Source organism: Pelobates fuscus, chromosome 2 (genome assembly GCF_036172605.1).
Source record: "Pelobates fuscus isolate aPelFus1 chromosome 2, aPelFus1.pri, whole genome shotgun sequence".
In the NCBI taxonomy this organism is placed as follows: Eukaryota; Metazoa; Chordata; class Amphibia; order Anura; family Pelobatidae; genus Pelobates; species Pelobates fuscus.
Window position 1 is genome coordinate 184,777,667 of NC_086318.1, and position 25,645 is coordinate 184,803,311.

A 25,645-nucleotide genomic window follows, 5' to 3' on the forward strand; every position below is an offset into this window, starting at 1 on the left:
AATGAACATATGCTGATGATTGTCTATGTTTCTGAATATATGCGTATATATATATATATATATATATAAAGTTACAGATCATATTTTAGTTTCCCATAGTCTATGGATAGTTACACTCACTTACAGTGCTTTCTGCCATTTTTATTTACAAGAGTTGAAATAGATGATGTCTGGGAGTTTAATTACAACTAATTGCCGGCATCTCTGGAACAAGTTAACCTCTGCTTTAGCCTTACACACTAAACCAACGCTAGAAGAGTATCCCAAAACTAACTATTAGGCCCTATAATGCCTTTGCACTTACACCAACAATAACCTAAAAATATTGTGTAATATGAACAAAACATATTGGTGAAGTATGTAACTATGCACATTTGTAGATGATGGAACACTTTAAATAGGAATGATAAGTAAGAATGGTAAGAAGAGAGGCAGATGTAGTGATGCACCCATCATGCCTAGTGCCTACTGTACAAGCCTGTGGGGCAGTGCTATGATCTGGGGTTGCTGCAGTTGGTCAGGTCAATGTTCAGCAATATTATGTGCCCAAAGTGCTGACTACCTGAATATACTGAATGACCAGATTATTCCATCAATGGATTTTTTCTTCCCTGATTGCACGCGTATATTCCAAGATGACAATGCCAGGATTCATCGGGCTCAAATTATGAAAGAGTGGTTCAGGGAGCATGAGACATCATTTTCACAAATGGATTGGCCACCACAGAGTCCAGACCTTAACCCCATGAGAATCTTTGGGATTTGCTGGAGAAGGGTTTGTGCAGTGGTCCGACTCTCCCATCATCAATACAAGATCTTGGTGAAAAATGAATGCAACACTGTACAGAAAACAATCTTGTGACATTGCAGAAGCTTATTGAACCAATGCCACAGCGAATGTGTGTCGTACTCAAAGCTAAAGGCTGTCCAACGAAATATTAGCGTGTGTGACCTTTTATTTTTGGTGGCAACTTTGTTTTTGGCCAGGCAGCGTATACAGTATTTATTGTATAATATATATGGTATTTGCCAGTGATTGAAGAGCAGCAAGGGGCTCATGATAACTATACATGATAACTATACAAGAGCAAATAAAAGTGGAAGGGAAACAGAGGGAGCTCTGATCCTGACGCCCTCCCACCATTGACCATTTTCAAAAGTCTTGGCTCAAACCTAGGCGAGCAAAACTCCTGGCTGCCCCTGCCTGCCTGCCGCCCAAAGCCATTGCCTTGGGTGCCTTGTACAGGTCCTATAGATGTAAGAATAGTCCCTTACTTCGAAATGAAAAACACATTTAGAGATATGAACCTGTTATTACATTTTTAGAAAGCATTGCTTTAAAATAAAAAAATGTTTAGTTGCTGCTTTAGCCACGCTTTCAGTGTTTTATAAAGCAGGTTTTAATCTGCCCCCTTGAGGATCACAGAATAACCGCCTTCTTTTTTCTGTTGAACTGTTGTACATTGTTCTACTGATCTTTTCTAATTTAAATAACCCCACTTTTTCTTGCCTAACTTCCTAATCAGCATGTCTCATATACTATATCTATTCAATCTATTATTAATTATGTAAGCCGTCTTCCGGTGTTTTCCTTTTTTTGTGATTTTCTTTTTCCTTATGACTTAAGCTTACTTAATCCTATTTATAGTAAGGTTTTACTAACGTAATTCAAAAAGATTAAGCGTTTTTCCTGTTTGTCAATGCTTTTTTCTTAGGCATAAATATGTTATAGAGTTAGACCGATTTAGGGTTCAGACTAAATTGCAGATTGAATTATAAATCTTCTGGAAATATTTTTCTAACCTAACTATGCTTAGAATTTTTTTTTTTTTTATTTTTTTTTTAGTTTGTATTCCCAAATTGCATTTAACTATTTTGCATCTAATTTTTCAATTACCCTAAACATTCATTTTTATGTCTGTATTCTTTTGTATAGAAGCAACCTATCTGTATTTGTTTCTTGTGTCAGTTTGTGTCATTGTCAAAGCTGATACGAATTGTGATGCTCCTGCTTGGAAGATTTGAAGAATTGTAAATCTGACAAGTCTATTATTTGTACCTGTACTCTTCCCTAGCTCTCTTTTGCAACAACTTCCTTTTTAACCAGGATTTGAGATCACTCAACTGTGGTCTTCGCTTACCATTTCTGTGGTACAGTATTTTTAAAAGATTTTATGAAAACCATATAGAAAATCAAAAAGTCAGTGAAAAATACGAGTATCAGAATGTCATGCTTTTGAAAGAAAAAAAAGAATAATTTCTTGTCTCTGCAAACCTGCATACACACTTGCATGAGTGTTTTTCATTAAATGTGTGTACAATTGTAAATTGGTATGGGAGAATTGTATGTTCTCTAAGCTGAAGTGCAAGTGCAAAAACAATGCATCTGTCATAATGCAAAAATAAATTAAAAATACATAGTGAGTTTTTGATGATACTCCATCGTATTCAGGCTTGCATTTCAAGGGCCCTGGAGTGCCTAATTTTACCACTACAGATTCCCAGTGATACAAGTTGGAGGGTAACACTTGAGTTTATGTGGAAGAGTTGGAAATCAAGACAATATAAGCTACCATCTTTTCTAGAGAGTTCAACAGTTTAGTGATTTGTCTATATAAAGTATCCTATAATTAAATTCTATACATTAAATGATATGATGCCTTTAGCTAGAGAACATACTGTATATACTCGAGTATAAGCCGAGTTTTTCAGCACATTTTTTGTGCTGAAAAACCCCAACTCGTCTTATACTTGAGTCAATGTCTGAATTATGGCAATTTACATTGCCATAATACAGACAGGGGGCTGTGGGGGCTGTGGGGGCTGCAGAGCGGTTACTTACCTCTCCTGCAGCTCCTGTCAGCTCCCTTCTCCACCGCCGGTCCGTTCAGCACCTCTGTCAGCTCCCAGTGTAAGTCTCGCGAGAGCCGCGGGGTCATAGTGCGGCTCTCGCGAGACTTACACTGGGAGCTGCACAGACCGGCACGGAGGAGGAGGGAGCTGACAGGAGCTGCAGGAGAGGTAAGTGCTCTCTGCCAGCACCCCTCCCCCCACTGAACTGCCAATTCCACTGGACCACCAGGGAAGGAGAGCCCCCCTCCCTGCCATGTATCAAGCAGGGAGGAGTGACGAAAAAAAATAAAATAAAATAAAAAATAATAAAAAAATAATAATAATTAAATTAAAAAAAATAATAAAAATAATAATAATAAAAAATTATTAAAATATTTTTTAAAAGAAATTATGAAATTGCCCACCCCCCACCAAGGCTCAGCTAAACACACACACACACACTGCACTCATATACACACACTGCACTCATACACACACACTGCATTCATACACACACTGCGCTCATATACACACACTGCCCTCATATACACACACACTGCATTCATACATACACGCACATAACTCATACACACACTGCACTCATATACACACACATCACTCATACACACACTGCACTCATATACACACACACTGCATTCATACATACACACACATCACTCATACACACACTGCACTCACACACACGCACTGCATTCATACATACACACACATCACTCATACACACACTGCACTCATATACACACTGCACTCATACACACACACTGCATTCATACACACACTGCACTCATACACACACTGCACTCATATACACACACACTGCATTCATACATACACACACATCACTCATACACACATTGCACTCATATACACACACACACTGCATTCATACACACACGCTGCACTCATACACACTGCACTCATACACACACACTGCATTCATACACACACTGCATTCATACACACACACTGCATTCATACACACACACTGCATTCATTATATACACACACTGTAAATAAATATTCAATTAATATAAATTTTTTAGGATCTAATTTTATTTAGAAATTTACCAGTAGCTAGTGCATTTCCCACCCTAGTCTTATACTCGAGTCAATACGTTTTCCCAGTTTTTTGGGGTAAAATTAGGGGCCTCGGCTTATATTCGGGTCGGCTTATACTCGAGTATAAGGTAATTAAGCTACACTCTTTCGTGCAAACTCACTTCTTTAACAGTGCATAAATTTATTATTATTTCATAGCTTGGCTATTAATTTGACATAAGTGATCCAGCTTATCTTATTATTCATAGTGTAATAAGTTTATTACAAGATATGTCGGTGTATGGGGAGTTTCAAAAGCAGATGGAACTTTTGCAAATGCCAATCATATTTGAGTTAGGTGAGAAATAAGTGGATTCAAATAAATATATGTTCTTTGATTGTCACTTCGCCTGATAATTTATCAAACATTGCTAACGAAAGAATTGTAAAATTGTTTTCAAATATTAGGTATAGGATATTTAAGGCTAATTGAATAAGATGATAAGAGATAAGATTCCTGTCAGGATCTATCAATAGCACAAATCAGATTTGGTGTTGGGAAATCCCAGGCTAAATATGGCATCCAACATAATGAGGGAGGATTAGTGTAAAAACCATGTGTACAGTCTTTTTCAAGATTATTTTCAAGTTTAAAGGTCATTGCCTTATGTCACATCCCAGTCCGATTTGAGAAAATAATCTTTGTAAAATATATGATTATGTATTATGGTAGCAAAATGTCCACTGTGCACTTTTTCCTTCCTGAGCACTTTCTGGTCTTGAGCATACCAGAGAAGCAGAGTGAAGCAAAGTGAGGAATGAAGATGTTCTGACCACCTTGCTGGAATGTAGCAATTTTATTTTCAACAGGGAAGAATTGGTTACTTGGAATTATGTATATTTTATGGTAGGCTACTGCAGGGAACTGGCTCTTGTTTGGGTGACTTCCATTTTTTTTTTTTTTTTATGGCAGCAGTGGGGATGGGGGGGTTGGGAGGGGGAGGCTGTATGTCTTTTTTAGCCTCCACGGAGTAAAGAAGTGAGGTTGCATAAAAGACAGAGAGGAGGGAAGGACATGCAGCCTCACTCAAGGAGTATTTGGCTAAGCATGTAAAGAGTATACAACAAGAAAAGAAAGAATGAAAAGGGCAAAGGCTCACATTCGTGTGTGGATATATTCTGCTGGGATCTGGGGCATATACCAGATTGACGTAGCACAGAGTTTTATCTTTTCTTTATACTTATGTAGAACATTATGTGAAATACATTTATGACATGAGGGTTTTCATGCAGGTAGTTATTTGCGATCCATCTTTATTCTCATGCACAGTATATTATATAATCTTTCTTTGTATTCACACATAGCATTGTATGTGATCAGACTTAATAATACTATAGCATTGTGTGGTAATTCTTTTAGAGCATTGTGTGTGATTTGTCTTTTGTAGTCACACAGAATGTCGTATATGTTCAGTTTTCATATTCGTGTAGAGCATTTTATGAGCTCATTGTTTATAGTTATACAGGAAGTTGTACGTGATCAGTATACATTCACGCAGAGCTCTCTGTATGATGTATTATCGAGAAGTGTTTCTGATCACTCTTCGTGACCATATGGAGCAGTGAATGTGAACGATCTGCGTATTTGAAGAAATCATGTTCATTTTATTTTAATTGGAGTTTGAGACAATATTTGTATTTTCTCCGTCACGTGTTTATCTGATTATTTTTCACCATTTATATATTCATACGGGAAGGCTTTTTTAAATATGGGTTCTATATTAATTTAGGTTAAAGATAAATGAGGGAAAAAATGATCTATATATATCTATATACTATGTATGTATATATTTTAGAGATTTTAGAGATTGACGCAGTTGCATGCTGGCAGCAGTGATATGTTTTTCTTTAGAAAAAAAAAAAAGGAATATAGACAAATTCATGTACAGTTTCACATTTGAACTTGCTGTGTAACTAATTAGCGTGCTTTTCTGTGGGTTTCCCTTTTGTGCCTTTGGGACAAATTGTTGTTCAAGTTGGAAGTTAATTAGAAGTTCTACTCTTCCCTTCTTGTTTCCCTCATCTTTGCTACCCAGAGAATATTGATAATATGAATTGCAAATAAAAGCAAATCTGTAGAATTTCAAAGCATCATTGGCTTTTCATCAACAGTTTGGCTGATGAAAATACAGTTTCATCTTTTGGCTCACAGACTTAATGTGGACAGTTTGAAGTTTACTTATGAGACAGAGCCAATTGCAAATCGCCTTCTTAATATCTTTTCTAACATTAATCTTTTTTTTTAAATATATATTTGCTGTTATAACGTATAAACATATATGCACCATATTTAAACTTTTTTTTGTGCTATATTTCCTTAACTGAAGAATATTTTGAAAAACAATAAGAAAATACAAATTTAGAAATTACAATGTTTTATTTGGGACTTATACAGATCAAAGGAAAATGTTCTAATCCGTTTTGTGAGCACAGTTTTCTCTACTTACAAATAGGGCAGGGAAACAGTTTATACAATAAGAGCATTAGAAAATTTGAAATCCTGAGAAATGTGTTTTATAATGCTGATCACGGGTCTGGAATTGTCCAAATGTCTTTAATAGTGTTTAATTGTCACGACTGGAAGTTCCAAAATAGTTAACTTAAAGGGACATTCAAAAGCCCAAATAACAAAAATATTAGGTATAGGTTATTTAAGGCTAATTGAATAAGTTGATAAGAGAGAAGATTCCTGTCAGGATCTATCAATAGCACAAATCAGATTCGGTGTTGGGAAATCCCAGGCTAAATATGGCATCCAACATAATGAGGGCGGATTAGTGTAAAACGTGATGAAGTCTTGTGTCTATCTGTTAAAGAACTCACGTAATTTTAGACACGCAGTTTTTTCAACTGTCCTCAATGTCTGACAAATTATCTGGTTTTTATTGATGTCCCTTTAAAATAGAATTGGATAATACATTCAGTCTTGGACCTTTAGTGGTCCTTGAGGTGTGGGTACAAACCATTTGTACAGTCTTCTTCAAGATTATTTTCAAGTTTAAAGGTCATTGCCTTATGTCACATCCCAGTCCGATTTGAGAAAATAATCATTGTAAAATATATGATAATGTATTATGGTAGCAAAATAACAAAATAATATTTTGCAAAATCACTGTTTAGTAGATATTACCCACATGAAAACATGCACCAATTTAATTATGCATTTTTTTTTCATTAGAGTTATACCTAAAAACATCTTGCAAATGTTGAAATTCTCTTGTCTAAAGCCTTTGCAAGCCCTCCTTTTCTATCCCAGCCCACACTTTCTGTGGCTGTTCAATCAGACTTCCCAATGCAGTTCAATAAAAGTTTTTGCAAGGCAGGTGCTCAAGGCTCTTACCTGCCTTTTGAGTTTAGCTCCACTGAGCTAACCAACCCAGAAAGTTACTGGTCTGGTCTTTTGGCCCTCTGGTTCCCCTGACAGCCAGGGGAGTGGAACAGGGTTAATGTATAAATGCGTGATTGAAATCTAAACTTTTTGTAAAATGAAAAGTGGACTAACTCTTCACACATAAAGCACTTTAGCAGCTGAAGTGCTTTAGGGGTCTGGAGTCTCCCTCTAAGTGGGATATTGCTAACCAAATAGACAATGAGCTTCAAGTACATAACTGCGTTTTTTGAATTGGCACTGCAAGTATAGTTGTATTAGAAAAGACAAAGACTTACAGTTGGACCATACTCTATTAAACACATTTTGCACATAGATAGACAGAAACCAGTGGTGTATTTTGGATCTGTGCTGCCCTAGGCATAACAGAACTCGGGCACCCCCTAATTTAAATTTGCCCTGGCCCTTCCTGTCAGGACTTCACCTCTTCCTGTTAAAGACTAACACACACTTTGACTGACAGACGCACATTCTCAGAGACACCCATTCACTGACAGTCACACAGTCTCAGATACACTGGCAAACACACACACTCACTGATTTGGCATAATCTGACAGACACACACACAATCACTCACTCACAGACACACATACTCACTGACAGTCATGCACACGCTCACTGACATACACACAAACACACACACATACTCACTCACAGACACACCCCCGCCCATATTCACTGACAGACATTCACTCACTCACAGACACATGCCCACTCACAGACACACACGCTGTCACAGTCTGACAGACACACACTTACTCACCCATAGACACACTGACAGCTATACACACACACATTCACTGACAGACATACACATACATTTCCCCCCCCCCCCCCCCCCCCACTCACAGATTACTGTTATTTTTTTCCTACCTTTGGGAGAGCTGGGTGGATATTTTCACCTGTGGTCCAGTGGGGCTGCTGGGCTAGCTGATGGCCGGGTTGTTGGGCAGACAGGCAGCCGTGCAGGCAGGCAGGCGGTCAGGCGCGCAAAGCAGGCCATGAGGGGGCCCACTTAAAACAATTCTAACAAGGCATTTGCCTGAGCATTTGGAGGCAGCAATTTTTGCCGCACCCTGGAAAGTGCAGCCAAAGGCAAATGCCTTGTTAGCCTCGCGGAAGATACAGCGCTGACAGAAACACAGCTGGAATCACAGTGTCACAGTATCACTGAAGTCTTGTCAAATAGACAGACAACACCTCATACTGAAAATTTTTTACCAGGAGCCTTTACTAGCAGTTTACATTCCAATAGTAATAGTGGAAGTAAGACAACTTAGCATTACAATAACACATTATACTAAGTATACCTGTTAAACTCTATGGCACACATAACCACCTGGAACGTTTTCTAACAAAGTAGAATTTATTTATATTTGTAACTGGTGACATCTCTCCTTTGCTATTTGTTTTGTCACCCTTTTGAATTTCAGAAAATGTAAAATGTCTTGCCCTTTTAAAGTAAAAAAAAAAATTAAAATGTAAAAAATGTGTTGTCCTTTTAACATTTCAGAAAATGTTAATTTTAGATGTGGGTTATAAAAAGGCTGGCATCTACATCAGTACTCAGGTGAACATAATAAGGAGAGGACCAGACCCCAGCACTCCACGCATAAGCTCTGTTTTTTTTTGTGTGTTTTTTTTTTTAAATCAGGACTTCGTACATATTTTCAGCATATAAGACATAAATAATGGCAGCCATAACACCAGATCATAATGGATTTATTCCACCAGAATGTGGACCTGGCAGTGTTTCGACCCAATTAGAGTCTTTATCAAGCCTGACAGACTCTTATTGGGTTGGAGTGTTGCCATGTCTACATTTATTCTGATACTTTATCTGGTTTTGTGGTTGCCTTGATGTGTGAATTGCTCAGTACAGAGGCGAAGCAGACAGCTGGAACAAGACAGAACACTGTAAACAGAGCACTTTGACGCATAAACTGAAGAATTTCGAATACATAAGTATATGAAGCTTGATTACGTAATTATTTACCACATTAATACATTTTGTTGTTTGTTCTTTTTATAGTTCTGTTAAAAAACTACAATTATCACCTAAAGTTACATTACATCTAAGTGACCCTGTCACATGAAACATTCTTTACACAAATCAATTTTTTGCAATCTATGCCACCTCAAGATATGACTAGTTTTGGATAGAGTTTATGATCATTTAGCTACATCATTTTGCAACAGAATCTGCCGAGACAGTTAGTGATACACAAAAAATAAGCTACTTACGGCATGTGATGTCAGAACCAATCAAATACCGGGATTTACTGTGCATATACTAATTCAACTTTTTGTTTAAAAAAAAGTTAAATTAGTTCTGGGTTTTTTTTTTCGACACAATATACAGACTATTATATATAATATATGGTGGAGCTATAATATTTTTGATAAATGAACCATTTTCATCATGACCTTTTCGCCCATCTATAACATTTTAGTGTAATGTATTCTTTATTGCTGAACATGTTGCTAGCTTCTAGATTCTGAACTGCTCATCCTTTGATGTCTAGCTGAGTGGCTCAATGACATTGGTACCTTATATTACATAAAAGGACAGCTTGTGAATCACCATAAACCTTGAGGATTAGCCTTGCTGATCTGTGATTATGAGGAGACACTGTCAAGGTACAGCACCCTCTCTATCTATATTTATAAGTTTCCTGTCATTCCATTGATGCTGTATATTTTGCAAGCTGTGTATTAAAAAAGGACTTATTATTACCCAATAGCTCATACCAATCATGGTGTCCTTTATGTATATTCTTTAGTTTGTTGTATTGTCATGATTTCTAATGCCAGATTTATTTAAAAATATTTTTAATTTTTTTACTTGAAGATATCAATTGGAAACAGCAAAGCAAAAAAATAAAAAATAAAAATATATAACATAAATCACACATAAAATAGAAATGCTAAAATACAGTTATGTCTTACTCTTTATATTGCTAATTTTCCTTTACTTTTAGTTAAATAAATAAGCTGTAGTAAGCAGTGAAGATAGTTTGAATGATGTCAGTTTGAGTAATATAGATCATGGAAGCATAAGTAATATACTAACTATTAAACTCCTCATATTATAATTCTGTTAGCAAATAATCATATTATGGCTGTATAACTAGAGATGGCCTATTAAAAGGATAAGGTAATTCAAATAATAACTCATTAACTGATTTAAACCAGCTGGTAGAACTAGCAGTAAAACCCTTGCCGTTCCAGAGGCCAGTGTTTAAATGATTAAAAAATTGCTTTGTGATTGGATTATAGGATTTATGGAAAATAGTACACACTCCTTACAGCAGATATTGTAAGCGTATAAAGCATAACATGCTTAAATTAGATTATGGCTACTAAGGAGTTGTTCTATAGAAAAGAAATAAGCAGAGGGAACGTTTCTATAGCACATGATCTGCAATGTGAAATGACTTCAAAGAAAAAGACACAGCTCGGATTACATGTTTTGTCATTCTTTCTAATGGGTCTGACAACAAATATTATCTTATTTCAAAAGCTGTGTTCATGCAGCATAAAGAATATTGATTCTCTATTTGCTACTTAATGGCAACTGGAAATGAAAAAGGGCAAAGAAGATATATTGTGAAGTTGGCTACTTACTACTTGCGCTCACTGATAGGTTTTCACCTGGGATGGAAGTCTAATATAGCTGATATAACTGTGTATGTGATACTAATGGCTTGTGAGCTAATTTTTACTTTACCGAAAGCTAGATTGCCAATTCACATGTACATAGTCTGTGTTCATGTAAAAAAAAAATAAAAAAAAAAAATATATATATATATATATATATATATATAAATGATCACTGCTATGTATTTTTATGCATATGTACGTGAATCTTGAAGTGAAATCAATGCATGTTTTTTTATATTTTATCATAATAATTGTTGGTCAAACACCTTAGCTTCCAGAAATGACCACCTCTATTTATTATAGAATATAACATTTGAATTTTTTTTTTTTTTGGCCTTTTAAAAATAGCACTGTGGGCATCACAGAAATATATCATACATTTATTAAACATTATAGTTGTCTGTTTATATTCATGAGTTGATGTCAAAATGTGAGATCCCTACTCCATACCAGTGACCTGCATGGCCAGTTACTGAGCATACTGTCTCCAAGTTTTGTTAATGGGGAATCACTGATTGGCTGAAAGCGTCAGCTGACCGCTCTCAGCCAATCAGCGGTGCCCTGCCTGGCAGCACTCCGCGCTTCCTGAAAGTGACATTGTAGAAGCGGGATGCCATCTAGGCATAGGCGTGCGCAGCCTATTGCATTAGGGTGTGCACCCTAAAGCACAAACACACACGCCACGTATATATGTATGTATATACACACACACATACACTGCTGTGTGTGTGTGTGTTAGGGTGCTGTTAGTGTGTGTGTGTGTGCTGCCATGCCTGATCCCTGGTGGTCCTAGTGTGACCTCGCGAGTGGAACCCAGCGGAACTGCTGGCTAGAGCTCCCCTGGTCCTCTCCTGCCTGTGGGCCGGTGAGCAGGGCTGGACTGGGACAAAAAGTCAGCCCAGACAGAGCAGCCCACTAGGAAAGGTGGGCCATAAATGTGGCGCGTTATATCAGCCACCAAGACAAGCACCCCCCGCCCTCTCAATTGTTATGTTAGTGTGATACCCCACCAGAGCATTCAGTGCTGTCTGATGGAAAAAAAGTGACTTGTCTCTGATGTCCCCAGTAGTGGGTACTGGAGAACACAAGTGGAAAAGTATTGTTAAAGTGTGTTTTGCACGTGTGGGAATGCTCCCTGCTGTGTTATATATGTTTGGATGTTTTTTATGTGATTGCATGTGTGTAGAGGAGACCGGTTATGCTGTAGAGTGTAAAGGGGTCTGTTTGTGGTGTATAATATGTAGCTGGGGCCTGTAGTGTATAGGTGTGTTTTTGGGCTGTATATTATATGTGTGTGTGTGTTTGTGTGTGTGTTTATAGGGCCTTTAGAGAGTGTTTGTGCCTAGCGGTGTGTTGCGTTTGCATGTAAGGACTGTATTTCTTGTATCTAGGAATTGCAGGGGGTGCCATTGTGTGTATGCGTATAGGTGTTGTGCACATGTGTGTATTGGTGTGGTAATAATAGGGGGTGTAGTGTGTGTTTAGGGGAGTTGTGTGTGCATAGGGGCACAGTGGGTGCACAGGAGGTGTATAGAGGGGTATAGAGTGGGTAGTGCTTTTGTGTGTGTATGCAGTGTAATACGTGTGTTTATAGGGAGTATAGAGTGTGTATAGTGATTGAGTGCAGTGTATAGGGGGTATAGAGTGTGTGAGTGCAGAGGGCATAGTGTGTAGTGTGTATAGGTGCAGGGGGTGTAGTGTGTATGTATAGGGGGTATAGTGTGTAGGTGCAGGGGGTGTAGTGTGTATGCATAGGGGGTATAGTGTGTAGGTGCAGGGGGTTTAGTGTGTATGTATAGGGGGTATAGTGTGTAGGTGCAGGGGGTGTAGTGTGTAGGTGCAGGGGGTGTAGTGTGTATGTATAGGGGGTATAGTGTGTAGGTGCAGGGGGTGTAGTGTTTATGCATAGGGGGTATAGTGTGTAGGTGCAAGGGGTGTAGTGTGTATGTATAGGGTTATAGTGTGTAGGTGCAGGGGGTGTAGTGTGTATGCATAGGGGGTATAGTGTGTAGGTGCAGGGGGTGTAGTGCGTATGTATAGGGTTATAGTGTGTAGGTGTAGGGGTGTACTGTGTATGTATAGGGGGTGTAGTGTGTAGGTGCAGGGGTTGTAGTGTGTATGTATAGGGGTATAGTGTGTAGGTGCAGGGGGTGTAGTGTGTATGTATAGGGGGTATAGTGTGTAGGTGCAGGGGGTGTAGTGTGTATGCATAGGGGGTATAGTGTGTAGGTGCAGGGGGTGTAGTGTGTATGTATAGGGTTATAGTGTGTATGTGTAGGGGGTGTACTGTGTATGTATAGGGGGTGTAGTGTGTAGGTGCAGGGGTTGTAGTGTGTATGTATAGGGGGTATAGTGTGTAGGTGCAGGGGGTGTAGTGTGTATGTATAGGGAGTATAGTGTGTAGGTGTAGGGGGTGTAGTGTGGATGTATAGGGGGTATAGTTTGTAGGTGCAGGGGGTGTATATAAGGTGTATAGTGTGTGTAAGTGCAGTGTGTATATAGGGTGTAGTGAGTAAGTGGTGGGGTATAGATTATATACTTAATTATATAATTAATATAATTCATTTTGATTGTTTCAGAATTTAAATTAAAAAAAAAAACTACACATTTACTCCCCTTTCCCCTTATTACCTTACTTTGCAGGGGGGAAGAGGGAGCAAGCTGCTGATCATCCCTGGTGATCCAGTGGGCTAGTGATGTGGTCTGTACCTCCGCAGGGTACAGACCATGCCTTCCTCTCGCGATCTCCGATATTTTCATAGCGTTGCCACAAAATATCGGAGATTGCGAGAGGGCTGCCCTGCGTGCAGCCTGGAGGCGCTTTGCTCCGTATCCAAAACGGAACGGAGCACTTCAGAGCCTCTCTCCGGGCTAATCTGTTGTGCTTGAGCCGGCAGGGGAGATATTTTGATCTTCCCTTCCGGCCTCGATCCATGCGCGGCGCACGGGGATTAGGGTGTGCCCAGGCACACCCGGCACACCCCGTGCGCACGCCTATGCATCTAGGTGGGACTGAACCGCAGCTTGAGACAACTTAGGGGTTAAACCATTGGTGTAACCCCTTGAGGTAAGATTGTCCACAGGGGCCTCCTAGCGCCATAACAGCTTTATTTAGATGAAGTTGTTTTGGTGCCTGGAGTGTCCCTTTAATTCTTATTCCTCAACCTCACTTCTTTTGTTTCAAGCCAGGTCTTCACCTGCAATAAAATAGGTCTGAAAGTTGCTTAATGTGCAAGGTCATTTAAAAAACACATGTTGATCAATATATCAAGACTAATGGTATCATTTCCAGAATCAAAATGCCACAATAAAATAAATCAATCAAGTGACACTTGAATAAATTGGGACGTGTTAGGGTCAAGCAACCTAATAAAAATGTTACTTAGCTCAGTTCATGATTGATCATGGGTCTTTAAGGAACCGTTTCATAGATATTGTTTTTTGTGGGGTTTTGCTGATACCACTTAAAATCGTATTGCTATATAGGTTTTTGTTTTAGGAAATTAAAGGGTCAGTTCAGTGCTGTTTAGCAAAAACATTTTTTTAATCGCTATCCCTCAGCTTTTTCATCATGAAAGCCTCACACTTAATTGCCTGACGTTAATCCTGGCTCAACTGAGTCAACTCAATTTTGTTTAAAGGCAATAAATCAATAAAAGAGCGCAATATGAACACGATAAGATAATTAAAGTAGTTTCACAGTCTGCTTTTGATTTTGACATCGGCTAAGTGTAGAGGTGTATTTAGAAGAACGGAGGAGACAATTTAAAAAAATTCATCAGCGTGATAATTGCTTTTTCCAATAATACTACTAGAGACCATAAATCACATGAATTGCAGCCACTATTAAGCAGAATGTAACACAACCTAACCACTAGATTAAACATCAATACATATGACTATCAAATTTGACTGATATTTCCTTAAATTGCTTTATTTTAATTTCCTTTTTTACTTTTCAAGATAAGCCATCACGTTTATATAATTGGAGTAAAGTTTTTCTAGTGAATACATTTGTGTCTTTCTTTAGTGTAACTGTCATTTTTGTAAATAGCATAATAGAAAACTTTATCAAAATATGGTTATTTGCTCTTTTGAGCAAAGCTGACTTCCATTTTGATTTCTTTTTTTTAAATATATAATTTATGTATGAAGGCAAAGCAGTACATAATATGAATAAAGGAGTGAGACCGTTTTCAATTTTTAATCAGCAGATGTAATCAACCAGAAATTGGTACACCATAATTAAAAAAAAAAAAAAAAAAAAAAAAAAAAAAAAAGGAAGGAAGAGGGAAGAGTAGAAAAAATAGGAGTGGGACTAAATGTAACATTTGCTTAAAAGAGAGCTAAGTAAGGGGAGCTCAGTGTCTATCATCAAGTCATATTCCTCAAATCCTGTGAAGTGGAAGTATGATATAAGTCTGTAGGCTGCCATTTTATTATTATTGTTGGCATTTATACAGTGCCAACTTAATTCATAATGTTTTACAATATTATAAAGTGAGGGATTTAGCATTCAATGAGACAAACACATTTTGATAGAAACAAGAAATTAAGGAGGACCCTGCTCGAACAAGCTTACAATCTATAGGAGGTGGAGTATAATAACAAAGAGGAAGGACAGTTTGTGAGGTAACACCAAAGTAAAAGTTGGGAAAGTAGCAGAATTGGAAAGTGGGAATAAAGTGCGGTGTGAAATCTCTAATCAAGTTAAGAGATGAGTGGATATTTTGTGTGCAACTGTGACAGCAGCAATTTTTTTTTTTAAATCTGGCTAAATGCCACAAAAATGTCAGCTTGTGCAAATATAGGGACTATGTTACTTTCCAAGCTTTATGGCTTCATCATGTCAGACTATTAATTGGTTGTGCCTTCTATGAAATTGATTTGGTAGAACCGTCCATGTACAATAACTAAATATAAATAAATAAATACAAATTAAGAAACAGCCAAATAAGGGGGTTTAGGATGAAAAGCAGACAAAACGGACAAAGAAAAGGAGAACATAATTTTTTTTTATTGAGTGATATGGACAGAGAACAGTCAAAATGTAATGCCAGCCCCATCAATTTACGGTCAGCACTAGTTATCTGACAAATGTAGAGGCTTCTCAGGTATGCAAAATGAATTAAGTTAAATGTCCAAGTTTTCTAACCTACCTGTATTTAGCTTGTTTTCTTTTTTTCTTTTTTTCTTGTTCTTATGATGAGACGTTAGATGATATGTCATATTATGCATCATACATTATCACTGGGCCTTGTGGATGATCAAGCTCTGATGGTATGATTTTGTATAAAATGTACTTTTTAGAAATGTCTACAGTGTTAGAGATAGAATAGTTAAATAAAGCATCTGAAGCTCTTATTAGAACAAGATTTAATCGTTTCATCTAGACTTCACAAATGTCTTTAGATTTATGGCCAATCAATTATACAGCCAAATAAATTCTCCATCAGACCATTTTGTTAGTTCTTTCTCTCCTTTAATTGCTGGAGTTGACACATTCCATGCTTTGACATTTCAAAAGTGTGTGTTCCCAAGAATGAGACATTAGCACGTTGTCAATTCAAAGATCCTTTTTATATCCTATTCATTGCATATTACTTGTTTATTTAAAAGAGCACGTAACTAATGTTAAAAATAGATGTATGTATCTTTAACTTTGATTTTTTTATTGTAGATTATATATATATATGCATTGAAATGTATATGTTGTGTGTATGTGAGTGTATATATAGATATATAGATATAGCGAGAGCTATGTTTTGTTTTATCTTGGTTATGTTATATTTTTCAATACAGATTTTAGATCATATATCATTGTCTGAGTCGTTTGAAACTCCTTTTATTGTCCATTGGGTGTATACAACTATTTTGTATCTATGACATACGTACTTGGCATGCTTGTGTCTTGCATTTAACATCCTGTGGGTAAGGGCTCTCCAGGGTCCCTTCTAAAGCAACATTGCCTCTTGTTATATGTCCTTGGTTTTTCAAATGTAACTATATTTTTATCTCTGTGTTAGCTTTGCCTCCAGACTTCTCTGTTCTTTATATTTTACTGTGCTTTAATCTATTGGCCAAAGTGGATCTGACTTGATGTTGGAATTGTGTTTTAACGTCTGGGACAAAATTGCTTCAGCATCAGCACATACTTGTATCACTTTATGCACATTGTAGCAGGTCTCTGCAGGATTGGATTTTAGAATATTGGCTATAAAATCTATGTATTAGACGTTCTTTCCATTGTTGAGAATATTGCTTCAGTTTCTAGTTTCTTCACTTTCACATTGATACAGCTTACATAATATTAGCATTTACATTTAACAGGTTTCAGTTACATTTCTGTTTCCAGTATCTCATCCAAGTAAACTGTTTGCACATTAGTCTAAATTTCAAGTGATCAGATATCTGGCTAGTGGAAGCTATAACCTTGCAACATTGTAAGCTGTGTAACTGATATATATATATATATATATATATGTATTAGAATGTTAATATAGTTTCCAAATTTGTTCACTGGATAATTTCAATTTCCCTAATTTGTAGCAACAATGTAAAGTCAATTAACAAGTCTCAGAGGTTCGCCTAAGACCACAACCTTGATTAGTTGCTTTTTTTAAAGATCCAATGAATCATGAATTTCTTTATTTAGCAAAAGGAGTAAAACAGAATCCTGACGGGGACAATTCACAAAAACATGATATCACAGAAAATAGTATACGTGTATTACGGGGCAGTAGGGAAGTAAGTAATGCAAATTAGGAATAGTAAAATAAAATGGGTGCTTAGCTTCTGTGCAGGTGCCAACATAGCAATACTCCTTAGATTACCTTTTCCTGTACATCTGCACTCAATTGAATTGAAAATATCATTTTTAATACCCACATGTAATAAACAAATTTATATTGAAAGAGGAGGATGGAATATGACGAGTAGTTCTGATGGATTTGTCAGGGTCAAGACTGATGAGCCATTGATAATTTGTAGCAAGATTATTTTGATTTGTATTATTTATATGCTACAGACAAGCATGGTTTTGAAGTGGCCTAGATGCCTTTCTTGGTCACTTTAAAATGCAAGTGCTCAAAAATTGAATATGAAGTACTTCTTTAAATACAATTACTCAGTACATATTATTATATGTTATGATGATCAAAAGTGTAACAATATTTGTGTATGTATGTTGAACATGTATGTGCAGAAGGGCTCTAATAAACACTAATATAAAAATGTCAAGGGGTTTGTTTGAGTGTGATGTGCATGATTATTAGTCTGCAGATATATTTATGAATCTGTATTTGCTGTTATTTTGAAAGGCTGCAAAATATTATGGGGGAGATTTATAGAGGCAAAAATAGGTGCTGTTCTGGGACATCACTTTGTTTACAAAGCCCAAGTCACACCTCCTAAACACTCCTTGTAAATAGACATCTAATGTTTACACTTGCTTTATTGCACATTCTGCTTAAGTGAAAATTTCTTATCTCCTCCGATGTTAATAGCCTACTAGACTTTGCAGGAGCCTCCTGTGTGTGATTAAAGTTCAATTCACAGAGCAGGACATCAAAACTGCTAAAGCAAGTTAACATTTGTTTAAAAATGAAACCATTTTGTTTTCATGCAGACTGTGTCAGTCACAGCTAGGGGAGGTGTGGCTAGGGCTGCATGAAAAGAAACAAAAGTGATGTAACTCCTAAATGACATTCAAGTGAGCAGTGAGACTGAAGGGACATGATCTATACACAAAAACTGCTTCATTAAGCTTTAAGTTGTTTTGGTGACTCTAGTGTCACTTTATGTATATTTTCACATGTTTTAGACCGGTCATATTAGAGGTCTCTAGAACTTGTTCTATGATTTGTATACCAACATATACAAATACGATTGTGTACATTAACTACTATCTATTTTATTTTAGGGTTCCATTAAAAGTGGAACAGGCAAATAATGCACGTGATGCTTTGGCAAAAGCAGTCTACAGTCGCCTATTTGATCATGTGGTTAACCGGGTAAACCAGTGCTTCCCTTTTGAGACTTCATCTTTCTTTATTGGCGTTCTAGATATTGCTGGTTTTGGTACGTAATATGCTTTATCTTTTTTATTTCCTACTTACATTTTGCCTAATACATTTTTTTCCTTCAAGTCTTTGGTTATGAACAAAACTCACATGTCTTAGCACAATTTTAGATAAAATACATGTGAATTATGCCGGCCTGGTTTATAATAAGTGTTTTTGGTTAAATGTGTTTATTATCAGCACTGCATGTTAATAATTAATGACTGTGGTGCATTCTGTAATAACACACCACTTCATGTTGACAGATTTTTGCACTCTAAATTGAGAGACGAAAAGACACAATTAATTTGCTTCAAGCTTCGTTAGTAGAGAAAAAAAAAGAAAATTAAAATAATAAATAGACACTAATAGATGTGACTCTTTACCCTTCATTTGCTTTGCTACAGAGGTCATACTCACACCTTTCTCCATCAGCCATAATTTATCACCGGTACGACAAGCTCATGCAAATTAGTCAGAGTACATGAAAAAGTAGATTTAATGTTTGCAGCACTCACATATGGCCATTTCTCAGTTTTCATTTGCCAAAGCAACCCAAATGTACTAAAGCAACAACTAAACTTTTTAATTTTCTTGCCACAATTCTCTTGACTGTCATTTTTAATATAATTATTTGAAATGTTTAACGAGGATTTGCATTCCTTTAGTTTCCGTGTCTTTGGCGAGGCGTTTTCAATTACAAGTTACAAATTAGGTGTGCTGGAGAGAGAGTACATATATTTGAGAAGGAAAGGTGCAGAGAAATGACAGATTCCATGCATCAGATGAGTCTTGGATTAGAACTGTGCTAGATGTCCCTTGAGCTTGTCTGTGCACATCATCACAGGAGACTATAATTCATGACTTACTTGACTTCCTCAAGTGCATTATTTGATGCTTCTTATTTCTAGTATAATATCCTTTTCCCTTGTCTCATCTATCCTTTCCATTTTCTATGTTTCTGTTTCATGGTTCTGAATGGCTTTTCGCTGCCTCTGGATTCCCTGTGTGTCTGTGTTGATACTGACTCAGTGTGAGTTTAAATGTTCCATCTACTGCTTTTTTTTCTGCAGATCTTTTTTTATTGTTGTTTTTAATTACAGTCAATTTTAAAAACAAAATACATCAAAATAAACATAGGACTTATGCTATTCATACTCTCAAACTGTATTTCACAAATGCGGATTTTCTAAGAATAAGGCATCTTTAGACAGTGGAGAAAACAAAGAAGCAAGAGGAACCAGAAGCAATATATAAATTATCTACTACGTAATACTGTAAATAGAAAAAATGTAAAAAAAAAAACACTGGTCTGGTATTTGGGATTGCTAATGTTCTAATGAATATAGGCTGACACTGAATCGAAGGGGCCTCGTTCATTATGTAGATCTTATGTACCTCTCTCTATGGCATAACAAAGGTGATAAGGATTTTGAGACCACCATTCTTCATAAATATATGAAAGAATTTTCAACTTTTAAAATATATTGAATATGAAGAAACATTTACCATTAATCCAAGAGCTAGGTCATCATTATGCAATCAGTAATCCGTGCCGAATCAAATTTGAGCAGCCTAGTCAGAGGTAGTTCCAAGGTCTGGGTCATTGGCAGTCGGAAAACATTATGAGGAGAAACCAAATAGGTTGGAGATACAGAAAGTTAGGCTCAGCGACGTGAATAAAAACAGTGATTAGGCTTCCAGAATGTAACTAAACAATCTTCCAAAGTTTGAACACTGTGCATTGGCAGCTTGGATATTGTAGAGAAACTTAAATAACATGATCTTCCACTATTTGTGGTTTCCTTCTGTGAAAAGGATTTGAAAATAGTAGAAGACTCATGTTGTTCTTATTCACTATGATCATGAGAATGTCGGGCTGCATGATGAGGTTCTGTCTAGTGGGTTTGCGTAAATGCTTAATTGAGTGTGGTTATAGAACTTTAGAGGGAATCTTGTGACAACATTCTAAAGGTGGGTCTTCCCTCTCTCCACAAGGTTTCAGTGTCTTCAGATTCCTATATGGTGGGATCTTAAGACTTTTCTCTCTAAGTGGCTTGTGTCCTTGACAGGAACTTTGAAATAACTTAATATTTCTGGTCATATAGATCCCAGACCAGATGGTCAGTTTTGAGCTTGGTCAACTATGCAGTAACGTTGCTATGTCCAGTCGAGTTTCTCCACCAGGTCATCCTGAATCTAGAAAGAAGTCAACAATGTTAGGATCAGGTTGAAGATGTGATTGACAGCTTTTTGTTTCTCAGTGAGTTAGTTAGCTTCCAGTGCTTAAGCCCTCCGTGTCTTTCTCACAACTTCAGCAATTTCAGCCATTAATCAAGTTACACATCAGGAAGAACCAATCAGTATTCTGGTGTTGCTACCAGGAATGACAGACTTTGATTTTAATTAGTACCTACATATACACAAATGTTAGCACAGAAAGCAAATCAAAATAAAACCTGTAAAACGATTACGTCCTACCTAGTTCTGCACATCCCAGTTGTGTGTACAATATTTTCCTATATAATGCTTTGGTAACTCAAAACAATTTCTTGATAGTTTTGCTTTGCCATCATATTATAATTGTGTTTAAAAGTAATAAACTGGATTGTAGTTGTACTGCCAACCATTTTACTCTAAAAATGATATGTTTGGAATTCACTTTTACTTTATTTTACTTGTTTCCAGAGTACTTTGAACACAACAGTTTTGAACAGTTTTGTATTAACTACTGTAATGAGAAGCTGCAACAGTTCTTTAATGAAAGAATCCTCAAAGAGGTAAGGAGAAATCACCTTGTATGTTACCTGTGAAACATAAAGGAACAAGACTAGCTTCAGACTCTGGGACTTCCCAAATCCCAAATTAATTACTTGACATGTAACAGCTGTAAAACTTTGTAGATGTACTCGTTTATTTCTAGGATGACGCATGTCTAATATTTTATTAGGCTAGGGTCCCAAGAATAATTTAAATCCGGCTACTCTTCCACTTTAATGAGAGACTGTAGAGTATTTCAGGAATTATATTTTTCTAATGTTTGAAGGGGGTATAGTGTCATCTGTATGCAAAAATATGTAAATTAGATTATTTTAAATTTTGTGAAGCCACAAGGCTAAAGAAAGAGTACAAATTCAAATATGTTTCATGGAGAGATTTACAAAAGTAATGCAACATAAATGAAATATCTTAGAGTTTTAAAGTGACTAGTGATTATTAGTCAATAACTTGTAGAAGTAACCATATACATTTGTTGAGCAACAACTTTTACAGCTAAACTTTTCAAAATCTAATAAGCTTATTTAATTCACAGTTTATTGTTATCTTGTCATCTCTGTTAATTAGGTCTTTATAAATCCATGCTACTCTAATTTTATCAATTCGTAAGCCCAAAATCCTCAAAGGTAGCAACTCACTATTTACAGATCTGTCCACATCAGGATATTTGTATTCATCCTAAATGCAGGAGCATGATTGGAGCTGTTATAATAATCAGTTATTACAAGCAGGCATTGATCTGCCAGGCATTTATTTTACTACATATAAGTGCAGGTGATACCTTTAATAAAAGTATGTATTGTAAATATCAGAGGACATATATCATAGACATATGTTTTATCAAGGGACACTCCACTGCCAAAATACAAAAAAAAAAAAAAAAAACCACTGTTTAGTAGCTATACCTATGAAAACTTGGATGCATTTAATTATTTCTTTTTTCATTGGGGGTATATTAAAAACACAGCGTGCAAAAGTTTTCTTGTCTGCTGTCTTTGCAAGCCCTCCCCTTCTAACCCTGCCCACACTTTCTGTGGTTGTCCAATCACAGACTTCCCAGTGCAGCTCAATAAGAAATCTTTTCAAGGCAGGTGTTCTGGGCAATTACTACCTATTGAGTTTAGATCCACTGAGCTAACCAAACCATGAAGTAATATGACCTGTTGTCTGCTTGAATGCGTAAAAGTCACAATTTCTACTGAAATCTGCTGTTTTTGTAAAATGGTAAAAAGAGAACTCACTCTTCACACATAAAACATTTCTGCAAGCTAAAATGATTTAGGGGTCCGAAGTGTCCCTTTAAAGCTCACAGCAGTAAAAAGAATAATTTTGGACAAAGTGATTAATAGGTAGAACCTGGCCAATCTTTCCGAGAGATTTAAATTTGTATCCTTTACTTATTTATTATTATTTACCCATTTCACGTTTCTTACATTATTTTCCAACCAATGTAGAACATGGGAGCATAGATTTACAATGGTGATCCTCTATACTTCTGTTATTGTGTGCTTGCCAGAGCTAAAAATTGCAAATGAAGTTGCATTACTGGCACAAACATTGTACAATCTTTAAGCAGAGAAAGCCTTTTCTTGGATAATGTTGAAAGAAATCAATACCACTTTTTAACTCAATTATATGGGACACAAGCAACCTTAATTCCATACTTCTTTGTTCCAACTACAGAAAATAGGTTGCGTATCCTTGTGGTTTTTGCATACACTATTTTTTTGCAATAGTTAAATATAACTATGAATTGGGTATAATTATTTTATATAGCTTTATTTGTATCTTTTGGTTGGGTGTATTAAAATGTGCACTTCAGTAATATTAGATCTATTTGAAAATAATACAGATTATTCCCACAGTCTGTGAGAACATTATATGTAATAATAGATTCAACTATGTGAAAATTTATTTTGTGTTATTCTTAAATGGATATGTCAAAAATGTCCATATATTTTCAGTAATTAAGCTAAACGGAATTTCAGTCATTCTCTAGGAGAAAAAAAGATAAAATTGTTGTGACTGCCGTTATGGTGAAGAGCTCAGGTACAAAAATCCCCTAGCAGAACTGAGTGCCAGGGCAAAAATATGTCAGAAGAGGTCCAGCTCCCAGCCCTTCCTATTTTGAAGAGCCTGGTAGCCACCCCCAGTATTTAGAATATATTGTAAGATGCCTGTCACTTTAATCATAGTCTATATAAAATCATCATTCAGTAGTTTAAAGGGACACTATAGTCACCTGAACAACTTTACCTTAATGAAGCAGTTTTGGTGTATAGAACATGCCCCTGCAGCCTCACTGCTCAACCCTCTGCCATTTAGGAGTTAAATCCCTTTGTTTATGAACCCTAGTCACACCTCCCTGCATGTGACTTGCACAGCCTTCCATAAACACTTCCTGTAAAGAGAGCCCTATTTAGGCTTTCTTTATTGCAAGTTCTGTTTAATTAAGATTTTCTTATCCCCTGCTATGTTACTAGCTTGCTAGACCCTGCAAGAGCCTCCTGTATGTGATTACAGTTCAATTTAGAGATTGAGATACAATTATTTAAGGTAAATTACATCTGTTTGAAAGTGAAACCAGTTTTTTTTTTCATGCAGGCTCTGTCAATCATAGCCAGGGGAGGTGTGGCTAGGGCTGCATAAACAGAAACAAAGTGATTTAACTCATAAATGGCAGTAAATTGAGCAGTGAAATTGCAGGGGAATGATCTATACACTAAAACTGCTTTATTTAGCTAAAGTAATTTAGGTGACTATAGTGTTCCTTTAAAGGGACAAAATAGGCACCCAAACCATTTCATCTCATTGAAGTGGTCTGGGTGCAATGTCCCTGTCCCCTTAACCCTGCAATGTAAAACATTGTATTTTTAAAGAAACTGCAATATTTACATTGCAGGGTTAAGACTGCCTCTAGTGTCTTTCTGCTTTTTCTATTCTGCTGCATCACTGAGTTTAACTCTGTGAAACGGTGCTGGATGTCCTAACACTTTGCAGCAGCTTCAAAGCCCCCACAGGAAAGCATTGATTCAGTTCCTTACTGTGAGGACACCGTTTATTGGAACAAAAAGTGCAACGTTGATAAAGGCCTCTGTATAGGCCGAAAAGTTGAATTTTTTGTTAAAATAATCCTGCCTTTCTGCAGCAATCCCGAGTGCCTATACATAATGTATTGTATCTACTAACCTGGGTTTTGCTAACCCTGCCCCTGATAACACCTGTTCCCAAGTGTGAGGGCGGTATCCTCCGTTTGTAGTTCCCAAAAATAGCCTCTAAAATCTTGTCTAAAACTGAACGTGAATGACCACTCATTGAACTTACAATATACTTTTTAAGTGTTTTGTTGTTTCTCAGCTCTCTCTTTCTTTTTCTGACAGCTTATCCGATAATGCAGTAATAAAGACCAACCAACCGAAAAAAAAACCACAGTAAAATAGTCCTTCATTTATGACCCTTTTCCTGTGAGTCTTTCTATTCTAGTGGAAGTCATACAAGTTATCTTGTACCTATATTGGTGGTACCATTCCTTGCATCCACTACACGCATCACATTGGTTAACAATATTTTCACAATGAATACACACTACATTGATTAACAATACTTTTGCTATGAACAATGAATCATGCTCACTGAGCATGCCAGGAGAAACTCTAAACTAATTAGTCTTGGAAAGTCCAGCAGGAACTACATTGAATAGCGAAACACCTGTGTGCTATGGAAAAACAAAACAAAAAACTAAATGTAATTTAATGGGATGGATCAATATGTAGATTCTCTGGTTTTCAATGTGGGGCGCGCACA

General features: G+C 36.7%; 1 protein-coding gene across 5 annotated transcripts in view; it reads left to right on the plus strand.

Moving 5' to 3' along the window:
- MYO6 (myosin VI) overlaps nt 1–25,645 on the plus strand; it is a 257,778-nt gene that overhangs the window by 134,743 nt on the left and 97,390 nt on the right. For all 5 annotated transcript variants that reach the window (XM_063443007.1, XM_063443009.1, XM_063443010.1 and 2 more), the window contains exons 13-14: nt 18,925–19,082; nt 21,752–21,843. In XM_063443007.1, the coding sequence (XP_063299077.1) occupies nt 18,925–19,082; nt 21,752–21,843 (250 nt within the window). The remainder of the gene's footprint in view (nt 1–18,924; nt 19,083–21,751; nt 21,844–25,645) is intronic.